The following is a 13,108-nucleotide window of genomic DNA, read 5'->3' as shown; positions in this document are numbered from 1 at the left end:
CGAGGACCCACAGCACCTGTGGCCTTTGAGGGTAGCGCGCATGCGCGCGCGGCCTGAGGTAAGCGCGAGCCTCCAGCCCCGCCCCACCCCGCCAACGGCTCGCTCCCGCCAGCCCCGCCCATCTCCCTTAAAGCTTCCCCTCAAGCCCCGCCCCCTCAGTTTAGCGCCCGGGATTGGCTGAGAGGGGGTGGGCGGGGACTTGCCTGCCCTCCGCGATTGGCTGGTGCGTGGTGGGCGGGGCCTCGCCTCTCCCCCGCTTCCGATTGGCTGGGAGGCGGGCGGCGGCGTGACCCGGAAGTTGTTTCGGGGGTCGCGGGGCCACGTGCGGCGGCGGCGGCGGCGCCGGGATGACCAAGATCAAGCGGGACCCCGAGGCCTGCGCGGAGGAGGAGGCGGCGCCGTTGCCGCCGGACACTCCCGGTGGGGAGCGCACGTACCAGGAGCTGCTCGGGAACTTAAATCCCATCGCCCAACCGCTCGCCTCCCGCCGCCTCACGCGGAAACTCTACAAATGCATCAAGAAAGGTGAGCTGGGGGGACGAGTCCTTGTCAATCAATCAATCGTATTTATAATTACTATAATAATAGTGGCATTTATTAAGCGCTTACTCTGTGCAAAGCACTGTTCTAAGCGCTGGGGGAGGTTACAAGGTTATATGTTGCCGATTTGTACTTCCCAAGCGCTTAGTACGGTGCTCTGCACATAGTAAAGGCTCACTAAATACGGTTGATTGATTACAAGGTGATCAGGTTGTCCCACGTGGGGCTCCCAGTCTTCGCCCCCATTTTACAGATGAGGTCACTGAGGCACAGAGAAGTAAAATGACTTGCCCAAAGTCACACAGCTGACAAGTGGCGGAGCTGGGGTTTGAACCCATGACCTCTGACTCCAAAGCCCGGGCTCTTTTGCACCGAGCCACGCTGCTTCTCTATTTATTTATTTATTTTTTATTTATTTATTTATTTTACTTGTACATAACTATTCTGTTTATCTTATTTTGTTCGTATGTTTGGTTTTGTTCTCTGTCTCCCCCTTTTAGACTATGAGCCCACTGTTGGGTAGGGACTGTCTCTATATGTTGCCAACTTGTACTTCCCAAGCGCATAGTACAGTGCCCTGCACACAGTAATTGCTCAATAAATACGATTGAATGAATGATAAGTTGCATCTACCCCAGCGCTTGGAACAGTACTTGGCACATAGTAAGCGCTTAACAAATACCATCATTATTTTCCCTGTAGGCCATGCTACTCCTGCACCTGTACTTTCCCAAGCACTTAGTCCCGGGCTCTGCACAAAGTAAAAAGCGCAATGAGTACGATTGATTGATTGATATGGGGTAGGAGGTGATTCAGAGAGAGGAGGCAGGAGGGCATGCAAGGTTAGGAAGACCCTGGTTGGGGGTGGGCTGGGCAACACGCCAAGAATTCCAGAGTCCAGGGGACTTGGGGTGGCCGGACACTGACAAGGAGGTGTGAGACTTCCAGACGCATGGAAATCAGTGGGAATCCCAGGGGGCAGCGCCAGCGGGTCCCCTAAACAAGGCTGGGGAGGGAATCTGGGCCCCCGAGACCGACTCTCCCTTGTTTCAGCCGTGAAGCAGAAGCAGATCCGGCGGGGGGTCAAGGAAGTTCAGAAATTCATCAACAAAGGCGAAAAGGGGTAAGAACTGGCAACTCGGGCCATGGGTCCCCCCCACCCCCCCCAGTCCGCCCCATCCGTATCTCCCTTGCCCAGTTTGGTTCAGCTGCAATTCTCTTAACTTTCAGAAAGCTTGATTTCCTAAATTGATGTGCCACAGACAACAATCCTTTCAAGTTAGGGAGGGGAATAGGAACCTATAAAGCAACTTTCCCCCTAATTCCTTCCTGCAAAGCATTTCACCGGTAATACAATAATAATTGTGTTAACGCGCTTACTGTGTGAATCTTTCCCATCACTAGGTAACAACACTCTCCTCCAACAAATCCATAACCTTGGGATTATCCTCAATTCAACCCACATATTGTCACCAAACCCGTTCCCTGAAAGCACTTGGTACTCACCCAACTTATTTATATTGTCCGTCTCCCCTTCCAGACTTAAAGCTTCTTAAGGGCAGGGAACGTGTCTACCAACTTACACTCTCTATAAATAGCACTGATTAAGGCCTTCCTTGACATCTCTCATATCTCCATCATATTCTCTACCCCCCCCCCCCCCGCCCCATCTGCCTTTCCCAAGCACTTAGTACAGGGCACACAGTACGTGTTCAATACCATTAGGTAAATGATTGATATTGCCAGTTCCTCAGACTTTCCCAACATCTAAGCACTTGGACACCACCCTACAATAGCACTTAAATCCGTATCTTTAAACTCTGTTGCTTCCCCCTGCCTGAAGTCTATTTTAGCATCTGTCTCCCCCCTTAGATTGTAACTCCTTAAGGGCAGGGATTGGGTCTGTTAAAATCTACTGATCCCTCCTAATTAAGGGCAGGGATTGGGTCTGTTAAAATCTACTGATCCCTCCCAAGCCCAGAGCTCTACATCGAGTAAGCCCTCAATAAATTCCATTGGGGGATTGTGAAGTAGAAACGACAGCAGTCGATTTCATTTCAGGATCATGGTTCTGGCCGGCGACACTCTGCCCATCGAGGTGTACTGTCACCTCCCTGTCATGTGTGAGGATCGGAGCCTGCCCTATGCCTACGTCCCCTCCAAAACGGTAAGACGGGGCCCTGAGCTTCCTGGATGTGAGCGACACAGGCAAGCAGCAGTCTGACCTGGCGTTTGCTGTGACATTTGAAGGAGGGAACCATCACTGGGAGATGGCTGAGGGGAGGGAACCAGAGGAGTTGCTAGGCTTGCGGGCAGCTGGAACGCTGATGATTTACCGCTCCTTCCCGAAGCTCTTCTTGGGTGGGAGCCTGTAGCTGTCAACCTTGCCCCCCTGCCCCTGGGCTTAAAGTCACGGAGTTGGAGCACAACTCTTGTGGAGAGAAAGCTGACTGATGAGAAATAGAGGACAGGTCTGACAGCCACAGTTACGGGTGGAGATTGGTGGAGGCGGCTGGGGGCTGGGCCGAGGGGAAGACTGCTTCTATTTCGTGTTTCCACAATGGGTGGGCACGGTGATCTCGGCGTCCACGGATGACCCTTGGCCCTTCCCGGTGGGGCAAAAGGCCCTGCTGGTGAATAGAGCAGGCCTGGGAGTCAGAAGGTCATGGGTTCTAATCCCACCTCTGCCGGCGCACACCTCTGGTCTGCTGTGTGACCTTGGACAAGTCACTCTACTTCTCTGTTCTTCAGGTACCTCGTTTGTAAAATGGGGATTGAGACTGTGAACCCTACATGGGACAGGGACCGTGTCCTTACCCGATTTGCTTTTATCCAACCCAGCACTTAGTACAGTGCCTGGCACACTGTAAGCGCTTAACAAATACCATAATTATAAGTTGCAGGGAGGCAGACTGAGGTCTCATTCAGGCCTTAATAATAATAATGATGATGGTATTCAAGTGCTTACTATGTGCAAAGCACTGTTCTAAGCGCTGGGGAGGATACAAGGTGATCAGGTTGTCCCATGTGGGGCTCAGTCTTAATCCCCATTTTACAGATGCAGTAACTGAGGCACAGAGAAGTTAAGTGACTTGCCCAAAGTCACACAGCTAACAAGCAGCAGAGCTGTCACCACTGAGAGAAGCAGCATGGCTCAGTGGAAAGAGCCCAGGCTTGGGAGTCAGAGGTCGGGGGTTCTAATCCCGGCTCCGCCACTTATTAGCTGTGTGACATTGGGCTTGGAACAGTGCTTGGCAGGCACATAGTAAGCGCTTAAATACCAAAATTATTATTATTATTATTCTTTCGGGTCGGGAAGGGGTGCAGGGAGTGTTGAAGTAAGGCAACAATCTGAAACAAGAGCCAGAGCTGGCTGCTTTTTTGGTGAGGTAGGCTCTCCTTGACCGTCCTTTTCCACCCCCGCCTTCTTTCGTCCAGGATTTGGGAGCCGCGGCCGGTTCCAAGCGCCCGACGTGCGTGATCATGATCAAGCCCCACGAGGACTACCAGGAGGCGTACGACGAATGCTTGCAAGAAGTGGGCTCCCTTCCCCTCCCGCTGTAACGGACCCATCCGGGCGGAGGCGAGGGGCTTGCCGCCAATGGCACCAAGCGAATCGCTGAGGGAGCGGGATTTTCTTTCTTGGACTGGGACAATATGGCGTCACCGAGCTGAGGGGGACCGCTTTGGGACTGGGCCCCAAAATAAAGAAGATTCTGAAGTTCAGCTCACTGTAGTGGAAGGCTGTTTTGTGCTGGGTGGTTCTGGAGTAGCGACATTGCCGGGGAGGCCAGGAGCCTCCATTTGGAGAGGAGGTGGAGGCAGAGGCTGGGACTGAAGTGCTACTCGACTCAGAAAATGGAAACTTTTGGCCTTTCTGCTCACCACCTGAAAAAACCCCGGCTCAGAAAGGGCCCCTCTCCAGATCCACTCCCAATATGATACAGGCAGGGAGTTCCATGCAACCTGTTGAGAAAGGGGGCTGGGGTCTTTGTGAAGCAAAATTGCAGCCTTTACCACCAACGCACACCTCCGCTCCCATTTTTCCTGGCCCCAGGGGAGACGAGCGAGCCTTCTCCAGAGCCGCTTTTCCCTTGGTGTCCCACGTCCGTGACCGGCAGCTCCCTGCTCGAGTGGTGGTCCCAGTCCTATCGGAGGGGACGGTCTGAAAGTGGCAGGGCCGGGCTTCGAGGGGGCAAGTCACACAAGCATGGGGCTCTTTCCCGACACGGGGACCTTAGGCGAGGCTCCCCCGGCCCTGTCAGGAGCCGATTCCACCGGGGACTCTCTTCCTCTTCAGCCTGGCGGCCTCCTGGGAACAGAGAGCGAAAGGGGAGGTAGAACAATTAGGGAGGCGGGGAGGGGAGAGTGGTTTATTTGTTCAATGTTATAAAACGGGTCTGTTCAACCCCGCTTGGGATATTTACAAGGATAAAAATGGGTAAGTCTGCTTGAGGCTGTCCAGTCGGAGGTGGGGGCGGCAGACAGGAGGCCCAGGGCTGAAAGACCAAGTCTAGACAAAATGGGCTGCGGTGCGATATGGCGAGCAGGTTGGGGGACAGGAGGACGGGGCTGGTTTAAAGTCTTTGCTCCTCTGCCAAGTGACATAACACAGGAACAGTCTGTGTACCGGGGTAGGGAGGGGACGTGGGTCCGGGGGTTGTTTCAGACGCTGCCCACTTCCTAGCCCCACAAAGGCCCTGCGGCAGTCGGGACTTGGCGTGAGAGCCGACCCCCTCCACTCGCCACGCTAGCCCTGGGCGACCCTTTGATGGTGGAGCGGGTGGCAGGACTGGGCCGGGTCGCCCTAAACTGGACCGCGAAGGAAGTTCTCGGAGGGGCGGGGGCTGCCGGCAGAAGCGCCGGTCAGAAGATGATGCGTTTGCCGTCGGCTGGGTTCTGTTCCATGGGGCAGTAGGGGCACTTCAACCTGAAAGGGGGAGAAGACGAGGGGAGGGGGCCGGCTTCAGAATCCGAACCGGGACTCTGGTGCGCGGCCAGGGTCGGGGGGAAAGCAGGCTCCTAGAGAGGGGCACTCACTTTCCTCCATTGATGAGCTTGTTGAGGGCGTCGCGCGAGATGACGTGGCCGCAGATGAGTTTGATGGGCGGGTTGGAGTCGGACGTTTGCTGGCGGAGGATGGGGCAGGCGAACACCGAGTGGTACCAGCACTTCATGCCCAGCTCAATCTCGATCTGGAACACGGAGCGGACGGGGGTGGCCCGGTCTGGGACCAGGCGGAGGCAACCCTCTGTTCCCAGGGGCAGGAAATGTCCTCCCCTCAACACCCCCGCTTTACCAACCATTGCGGTATTCATTTGACAGGCCAAGCGCCAGATGATAACAACAAGGATGGTATCTGTATCTACCCCAGCGCTTACTATGTGTCAGGCACTGTTCTAAGCGCTGGGGTAGATACAAGCTAATCTGACTGGACACAGTTCCTGTCACACATGGGGCTCACAATCTTCATCCCCGTTCTACAGATGAGGTAAAGTAGTGAAGTGACTACTACTTCACAGGCAGGCGAGTGGCGGAGGCAGGATCAGAACCCGGATTTCCTGCCAAGCGGTCTGACACCCTCACCGCTGGGGCATGCGGCTTCTCATCATCATCATCATCAATCGTATTTATTGAGCGCTTACTGTGTGCAGAGCACTGTACTAAGCGCTTGGGAAGTACAAATTGGCAACATATAGAGATGGTCCCTGCCCAACAGTGGGCTCACAGTCTAAAAGGGGGCTTCTCGGATTCAGGTAGGCCTCAGCGGGAATCTTTTCCCCCAGATCCGCCCCAGCCTCGGTCCCGGAGACAGCTGTCCCCCACGGCCCGTGGAACCCAGCCAAGCACTGACCGGCAGCTCGTCCTTGTGGCTCCAGACACCGGTGCACTGTCTCTGCTCAATCACCGCCTTGATGTTCATCAGCACGGGCAGCGCCACGCAGCCCGAGGCAAAGCTGGCCGGGAGAGGGAGGCAGGGCCGGGGGGAGGGGGTTGAGTGCCAGGCTCCTCCCGCCCCCACCGTCCTGTCCTGCCCCGGGTTCGGGGGCGCAGCCCTACCTGACGCTGAGGGGGGACTCCACCGACAGCCCAAGCAGGGTGCACGCGTCGCGGCTGAAGGTCTCGCAGATCTCTGCCCAGTGGCTGGCGTCGAGGAGGTGGCAGTACGGGGACTTGTCGATGCCCAGGCGCAGGTACACCAGGCTGCCCATCATCACCTGGATCTCTGCCCCGGTCGCCCCCGACAACACCAAAAACTCAGCCGGCGGGAGGAGAGCGAGTCGCCCCCTTTTCCTCCCCCAACTCGCCCCGGCACCGGGCCCGGACCCCCGCCCCGGGGAGCTCCTCACCGCGCTGGTGGAGGCGGGCGAAGGGCTGGAAGTGGCGGGCGTAATTCAGGGCTTCTAGCTGCTTCTGGGGCCCGCCAGCCAGGAGCCGGATGAAGTGCAGCCGATGTAATTTGAATTCCAGGGAACTGTTGAGTTCCAAGAGGCGCTGTCTGTTCGAGATGGCCCAGCTGGGGAGGAAGAACAGGGGAGCTGAAGGGATGGCGGTAGTGGGGAGCTCAGCTCGGCAGAGGGGGCATGTAGCGAGAGGGAGCGCCGGCACGGAGAGAGGGGGAGGCTCCCGGCTGAGGCTGACGCAAACCAATCTGGGGGAAACCGAGGCAGCGGGCCTGGGGGCCGTCGCGTCCCGCCGAGCCCACCCCGCTTACTCCAGCGCCGGCCGCAGGTCCTGCTCATGCAAGGCTTCCAGGATCCGGTTCAACTCCAGGAAAGGCTGCTTGAAATCCAAGTCGACGTTGAGGGTCGACTCCTGCGGGAAGCGAGACATCCAATGCTGGCGGAGCCCCGGACTGTGGGGACCCCCCACCAGCACCCCCTGACCCTCTCACAAACTCATCACGGAGAAATGGGAGCGTGGAGGGGTGAGCGCTAAAGAGGAAATCACTCCGGGGCCCTGGAGGGAAGATCTCGGGCCTGTGAGTCAGAGGACCCTAATCCCGGCTCCGACACCATCCTGCAGTGGGACCTGGGGCAAGTCAGCTTCACTTCTCTGGGCCTCAGTTTCCCCAACACTGAAATGGGGATGAAATAACCGATCTCCCCTCCCCATTAGACCAGGAGCCCCAGGTGGGACGGACTGTGTCTGATATCACTAGCTTGTATTCGACTCAGTGCTTGGCCCAGAGTCAGCACCCAATAAATACCACAGTGGGTATCGTTCGTCTAGTGCCGCCTCTTTGCTGCCAAGCGCTTGCTGTGGCCCGGGGAAGGGGCCGGGCACCTGGCACAACTCCTCCGCCACGGTCAGCATTCCCTGCTGATACAGGTGCTCCACGATGGCCAGCTGGAGGATCTGCTGCTGCTTCTCCCGGGAATCCCACACGGTGTCGGCCACCACGCCGCAGATTTCCGCGTCAAAGTTCTGTCGGCCGGCCCGGAAGACAGGAAAAGTCAAAAATGCATTCCGCTGCTGCGGTCATAACAATATTCGTGGCCACAGGGGTAATCTGTTCAGCATTTACTCTGTACTGAGCATTGTACGACGCTCTGGGGTAGATCAATCAATCAATCAATCGTATTTATTGAGCGCTTACTGTGTGCAGAGCACTGTACTAAGCGCTTGGGAAGTACAAGCTGGCAACATATAGAGACAGTCCCTACCCAACAGTGGGCTCACAGTCTAGAAGGGGGAGACAGAGAACAAAACCACACATACTAACAAAATAAAATAGAATAGGTACAAGTAAAATAGAGTAATAAATATGTACAAGATATAAGTAGGTACAAGTAAAATAAACAGAGTAATAGATATGTACAAGATATATGTAGATACAAGACCATCAAGCAGGACGCAGACCCTGTCCCCCACGGGGCTCACAGTCTACGTAAGGGGAGAGAGCAAGAATAAGAGGAAACTGAGGCCCAGAGGAGTTGGGAGGATTTCACATTTTCCTCTCCCACACATAACCTTCATCCTCAGGGTATTTACCATTCTGGGCCAGGACACTGAGCAAAAGACTGGGGCAGAAACAAGGTAATGAGATGGGGAAACTCTCTGTCTCAAAAGAGGAAGGGAGAGCAAGGTACCTTAACCCCATTATACAGGCGGCAACACTGAGGCCCAGAAGGGTTAGGTGATGAGCCCAAGTGGCAAGGCTGCATTTAGAACCTGGGTCTTCTGCCGCTCGTATTCTAAAAACCAAACCAATGTGTAAGTCTAGAAGGCCCAGATAAGGCCCGTATATGGAGCGGATCAGTCCGGCCCTGGTCTACATCCTTCAGCCCCAAGTGCAGTATTAGAAAGCCACTTCTCAAATCCCCATCCTAGAGAGAAGCAACAGGACCTGATACAGCCCGGGACTGGGAGACAGAGGACTTGGGTCCTCATCCCGGCCGCACCACTTGTCTGCTGGGTGACCTTGGGTATGTCACTTCCCTTCTCTGGGCCTCAGTCTCCTCACCTGGTACACAGGGATTCAATACCCTCCTACTTAGGCTGTGAGCCCTATGTGGGACTGGGGCCGCATCCAATCCAATTATCGGGGCTTGGTCCCAACGCTTGGCGCCCAGTAAGCGCTTAAATGCCCCTGTTCCTCTTCTTCCTATTAGGAAGGGGCCACTCACCCTGTCGATGGCTTTGCCTACTCTGGAAACGCTGCTGTGAATGTCCTTGTGGTCCGAAGCCAGCTTCTGCACCGTGTCCTTGACCTTCCGGCAGCACTGAGACATCACCAGGGAGAGGGTGGCCGACAGGGGCGTGCCCTGCAGGGCTAACCCCAACGGGCCCGGGGTCGGCTTGGGCCCCTTTTCAGAAGGAACCCGGAAAACCCCCTCTGCCAAGTCGCCCCGGGCCGGGCCCGAGAGGGAGGTGCCGCTGGCGGCATCTCCTTAGAAGTCGTGACGTCCGGCTCCCAGGTTAACCAAAAACCGGCCTCCTCGGGAAGTCCAGTGGGTTTGGAGCAGGAGGAGATGATCTCATCAATCTCACCCGCCGATCCCTCTCCCGTGCCCCCTTCACATCCGATAGACCACCGCTCTCCCTATCTTCAAAGCCTTATTACACTCACATCTCCAAGAGACCTTCCCCAACTATTTCCTCTACTCCCTCTCCCTTCTGGGTCGCCCTTGCGCTTGAATTGGATCCCTTATTCACCCCTCCCTCCGCCCGCCTGGCACTTAAATACACGGCCATCATTTATCGATTTATATTACTATCCGTCTCCCCCTCTGCAGACTTCTCGTGGGCAGGGAACGAGGTCTGCCAACTCGGTTGTATCGCACTCCCCCGAATACTTGATAAATACAGCTGATGGTGGAGGAGGAGGAAGGGCAGGGGAAGAGAGGTACCTGCGCTGGTGAGGTCTTCCCGCAGATGGCTCACATAGTGCAGCAGCTCCTCCAAGCTCTGCTCGCAGTGCTGTCCGTAAGTCAGGAACTTCTGGAGCACTTTGTCGAGTTCCCTCTCCACACAAGCGCACTGCTCCATGTTCCCGCCCTGACCTGAGGGAAGCGGCAGGGGTCGGACTGAGGGAGGGAGGCTCCCTTTTAAACCCCCCCGCTCCCCACTCCTCCACATCCTCCAACAATAATAACAGTGGTATTTGAGGAAGCAGCATGGCACAGAGGCTAGAGCAGGGGCCCGGGAGTCAGAAGGTCATGGGTTCTAATCCTGCGCTCTGCCACTTGTCTGTCCCTCTCCATCCCCCCCATCTTACCTCCTTCCCTTCCCCACAGCCCCTGTATATATGTTTGTACATATTTATTACTCTATTTATTTTACTTGTACATATCTATTCTATTTATTTTATTTTGTTAGTATGTTTGGTTTTGTTCTCCGTCTCCCCCTTTTAGACTGTGAGCCCACTGTTGGGTAGGGACTGTCCCTATACGTTGCCAACTTGGGCTTCCCAAGCGCTTAGTACAGTGCTCTGCACACAGTAAGCGCTCAATAATACGACTGATGGATTGATTGATTGTTGTGTGACCTCAGTTCCTCATCTGTAAAATGGGGATTGAGACTGAGAGCCCCACGCGAGACGGAGACTGTTTCCAGCCCGATTTGGCTTGTATCCTCCACAGCGCTAAGTACAGTGCCTGGCACATCGTAAGTGCTCAACAAATACTATAATTACTGTTATTTGCTAAGCGCTTACTATGAGCCTCTCCCTCTTTAAGGCTCTCAATCAGCTCTCCCTACCTACCTCACCGATCTACTATAACATGGCCCGCAAACTTCACTCCTCTAGCTTACTCGCTGTGCCCCAATCTCATCTATCTCACCGCCAACCCCTGCCCACATCCTCCTTCTGGTTTGGAACTCCTTCCCCCTTCATAACCAACAGGCCGTCACACTTCCTACCTTCACACCTTTCTAAACTCACACCTCCTCCAAGGGGCCTTCCCTGATTAAGCCCTCACTTGCCTACCTTATTCGCCCTCCGTTTCCCACCCTAGTCACCCTCCCTTCTGTGTCACCTACGCACTTAGGTCCGTACCCCTAAGTATGTTGCCAACTTGTACTTCCCAAGCACTTAGTACAGTGCTCCGCACACAGTAGGTGCTCAATAAATATGACTGAATGCATGAACACCCCTTAAGCACTTGATTGTCCCCCGACCCTCTGCAGTACATATCCTTACACCCCACTCCCCTCTATCTATCTCCCCTTATAGACTGTAAGCTCCTTGTGGGCAGGGATCCCATCTACCGACTCTATTATATTGTACTTTTCCAAGTGCTTATCACAGTGCTCAATAAATACCACTAATTGATTAATTAACTGCCGAGCACTGAAGTAAGTGCTGGGGGTAGATACAAGATAACCAGGTTGGACGCAGTCCCTGTCCCCATTGGTGCTCACAGCCTAAGCAGGAGGGAGGACAAGTACTGAATCGCCATTTTCCAGAGAAATGAAGCGACATAAGCTCACACAGAGCCGGGATGAGAACCCATTCATTCATTCAATCGTATTTATTGAGCGCTTACTGTGTGCAGAGCACTGTACTAAGCGCTTGGGAAGTACATGTTGGCAACATATAGAGACGGTCCCTACCCAACAGCGGGCTCACAGTCTAGAAGGGGGAGGCAGACAACAAAACATATTAACAAAATAAAATAAACAGAATAAATATGTACAAGTATAACAAATAGAGTAATAAATACGTACAAACATATATACATATATACAGGTGCTGTGGGGAGGCGAAGGAGGTAAGGCGGGGGGGATGGGGAGGAGGGGGACAGGAAGGAGTGGGCTCAGTCTGGGAAGGCTTCCTGGAGGAGGTGAGCTCTCAGTAGGGCTTTGAAGGGAGGGAAGGGAATCCTCTGACTCCAGGGCCCGTGCTCCGGATGAGAACACAGATCCTCTGACTCGGGCCCGTGCTCTTTCCAATTAGACCACACTGCTTCACTACTACTAACCTTCTCACTGTATCTTGATCGCAACTATTTCACCACTGACCCCTTGCCCATATCTTGCCTCTGGTTGGAACGCCCTCCTTCCTCATATCTGACTGCCAATAATAATAATAATAATAATAACAATAATAACAATAATGGCATTTATTAAGCGCTTACTATGTGCAAAGCACTGTTCTAAGCGCTGGGGGGATACAAGGTGATCAGGTTGTCCCACGTGGGGCTCACAGTCTTAATCCCATTTTACAGATGAGGGAACTGAGGCACAGAGAAGTTAAGTGGCTTGGCCGCGGTCTCACAGCTGACAAGTGGCGGAGCAGGGATTTGAACCCATGACCTCTGACTCCAAAGCCTGTGCTCTTTCCACTGAGCCATGCTGCTTCTCTCTCCCTTTCATTCATTCAATTGTATTTATTGAGCGCTTACTGTGCGCAGAGCACTGTACTAAGCGCTCCCCCATCAAAGCTTTAACGAAGGCCCATCTCCTCCAAGAGGCCTTCCCTGACTAAGCCCTTCTTTTCTCTTCCCCCACTCCCTTCCACATCGCCCTGACTTGCTCCCTTTATTCAACCCCCTTCCCAGCCCCACACCACTTATGTCCCTATCTTTCATTTATTTCTTTCAAGTAACGTCTGTCTCCCCACTAAACCACGAGAAGCAGCGTGGCTTAGTGGAAAGAGGACAGGCTCGGGAGTCGGAGGTTGTGGGTTCTAATCCCGGCTCTGCCACTTAGCTGAGTGACCTTGGGTGAGTCACTTCACTTCTCTGGGCCTCAGTTACCTGATCTGTAAAAGGGGGATGAAGACTCTGAGCCCCACGTGGGACAATCTGATTACCTAGCATCTTCCCCAGAGCTTGGCACATGGTAAGAGCTTAACAAATATCAACATTATTATTATTACTCCCCCTCTAGACTGTCAGCTCATTGTGGGCAGGGGATTCATTCATTCAATCGCATTTATTGAACGCTGACTGTGTGCAGAGCACTGTACTAAGCGCTTAGGAAGTACAAGTCGGGATGTACCTGTTATACTATAATAACAATTTCTAGACTGTGGGCCCGCTGTTGGGTAGGGACCGTCTCTATATGTTGCCAACTTGTGCTTCCCAAGCACTTAGTACAGTGCTCTGCGCACAGTAAGTGT

At 54.2% G+C, this 13,108-nt stretch overlaps 2 protein-coding genes across 3 annotated transcripts; one reads left to right on the top strand and one right to left on the bottom strand.

Moving 5' to 3' along the window:
* Window positions 1-336: 336 nt before the first annotated feature.
* NHP2 (NHP2 ribonucleoprotein) lies at window positions 337-4,266 on the top strand. The gene is made up of 4 exons (XM_038771508.1): window positions 337-525; window positions 1,594-1,663; window positions 2,602-2,707; window positions 3,979-4,266. Exons 1-4 carry the CDS (start codon window positions 348-350, stop codon window positions 4,102-4,104), a joined length of 480 nt encoding a protein of 159 aa, XP_038627436.1. The 5' UTR covers window positions 337-347; the 3' UTR covers window positions 4,105-4,266.
* Window positions 4,267-5,273: 1,007 nt separating this feature from the next.
* On the bottom strand, window positions 5,274-10,036 carry RMND5B (required for meiotic nuclear division 5 homolog B). 2 transcript variants are annotated; one of them, XM_038771506.1, is made up of 9 exons: window positions 9,894-10,036; window positions 9,171-9,316; window positions 7,828-7,968; window positions 7,256-7,356; window positions 6,891-7,057; window positions 6,601-6,766; window positions 6,395-6,497; window positions 5,581-5,735; window positions 5,274-5,470 (listed from the first exon to the last, which is right to left on the bottom strand). In XM_038771506.1, the coding sequence occupies exons 1-9, from the start codon at window positions 10,030-10,032 to the stop codon at window positions 5,407-5,409; spliced, it is 1,182 nt and encodes a 393-aa protein (XP_038627434.1). In that variant the 5' UTR covers window positions 10,033-10,036; the 3' UTR covers window positions 5,274-5,406. The 2 variants fall into 2 exon arrangements, with proteins under 2 accessions (XP_038627434.1, XP_038627435.1); XM_038771507.1 differs by lacking the exon at window positions 5,274-5,470 and having other exon boundaries at window positions 5,619-5,767.
* Between the last annotated feature and the right edge of the window lie 3,072 nt (window positions 10,037-13,108).

The sequence above is a fragment of the Tachyglossus aculeatus genome, chromosome X2, assembly GCF_015852505.1.
Source record: "Tachyglossus aculeatus isolate mTacAcu1 chromosome X2, mTacAcu1.pri, whole genome shotgun sequence".
In the NCBI taxonomy this organism is placed as follows: Eukaryota; Metazoa; Chordata; class Mammalia; order Monotremata; family Tachyglossidae; genus Tachyglossus; species Tachyglossus aculeatus.
The sequence above is the reverse complement of the archived record's forward strand: the minus strand, read 5'-3'. Positions and strand labels throughout refer to the sequence as shown.

Bases quoted from the DNA above. Each gene is read 5' to 3' on its own strand.
- RMND5B (XM_038771506.1), bottom strand. From the start codon at position 10,032: ATGGAGCAGTGCGCTTGTGTGGAGAGGGAACTCGACAAAGTGCTCCAG. The intron at 7,357-7,827 runs GTGCCCGGCCCC...CGCTTCCCGCAG, and splicing joins TGGCGGAGGAGTTGTGCCAG to GAGTCGACCCTCAACGTCGA. The intron at 5,736-6,394 runs GTCAGTGCTTGG...TCCGTGTTCCAG, and splicing joins GCCACAAGGACGAGCTGCCG to ATCGAGATTGAGCTGGGCAT.
- NHP2 (XM_038771508.1), top strand. From the start codon at position 348: ATGACCAAGATCAAGCGGGACCCCGAGGCCTGCGCGGAGGAGGAGGCG. The intron at 526-1,593 runs GTGAGCTGGGGG...CCCTTGTTTCAG, and splicing joins CTACAAATGCATCAAGAAAG to CCGTGAAGCAGAAGCAGATC. The intron at 2,708-3,978 runs GTAAGACGGGGC...TCTTTCGTCCAG, and splicing joins CCTACGTCCCCTCCAAAACG to GATTTGGGAGCCGCGGCCGG.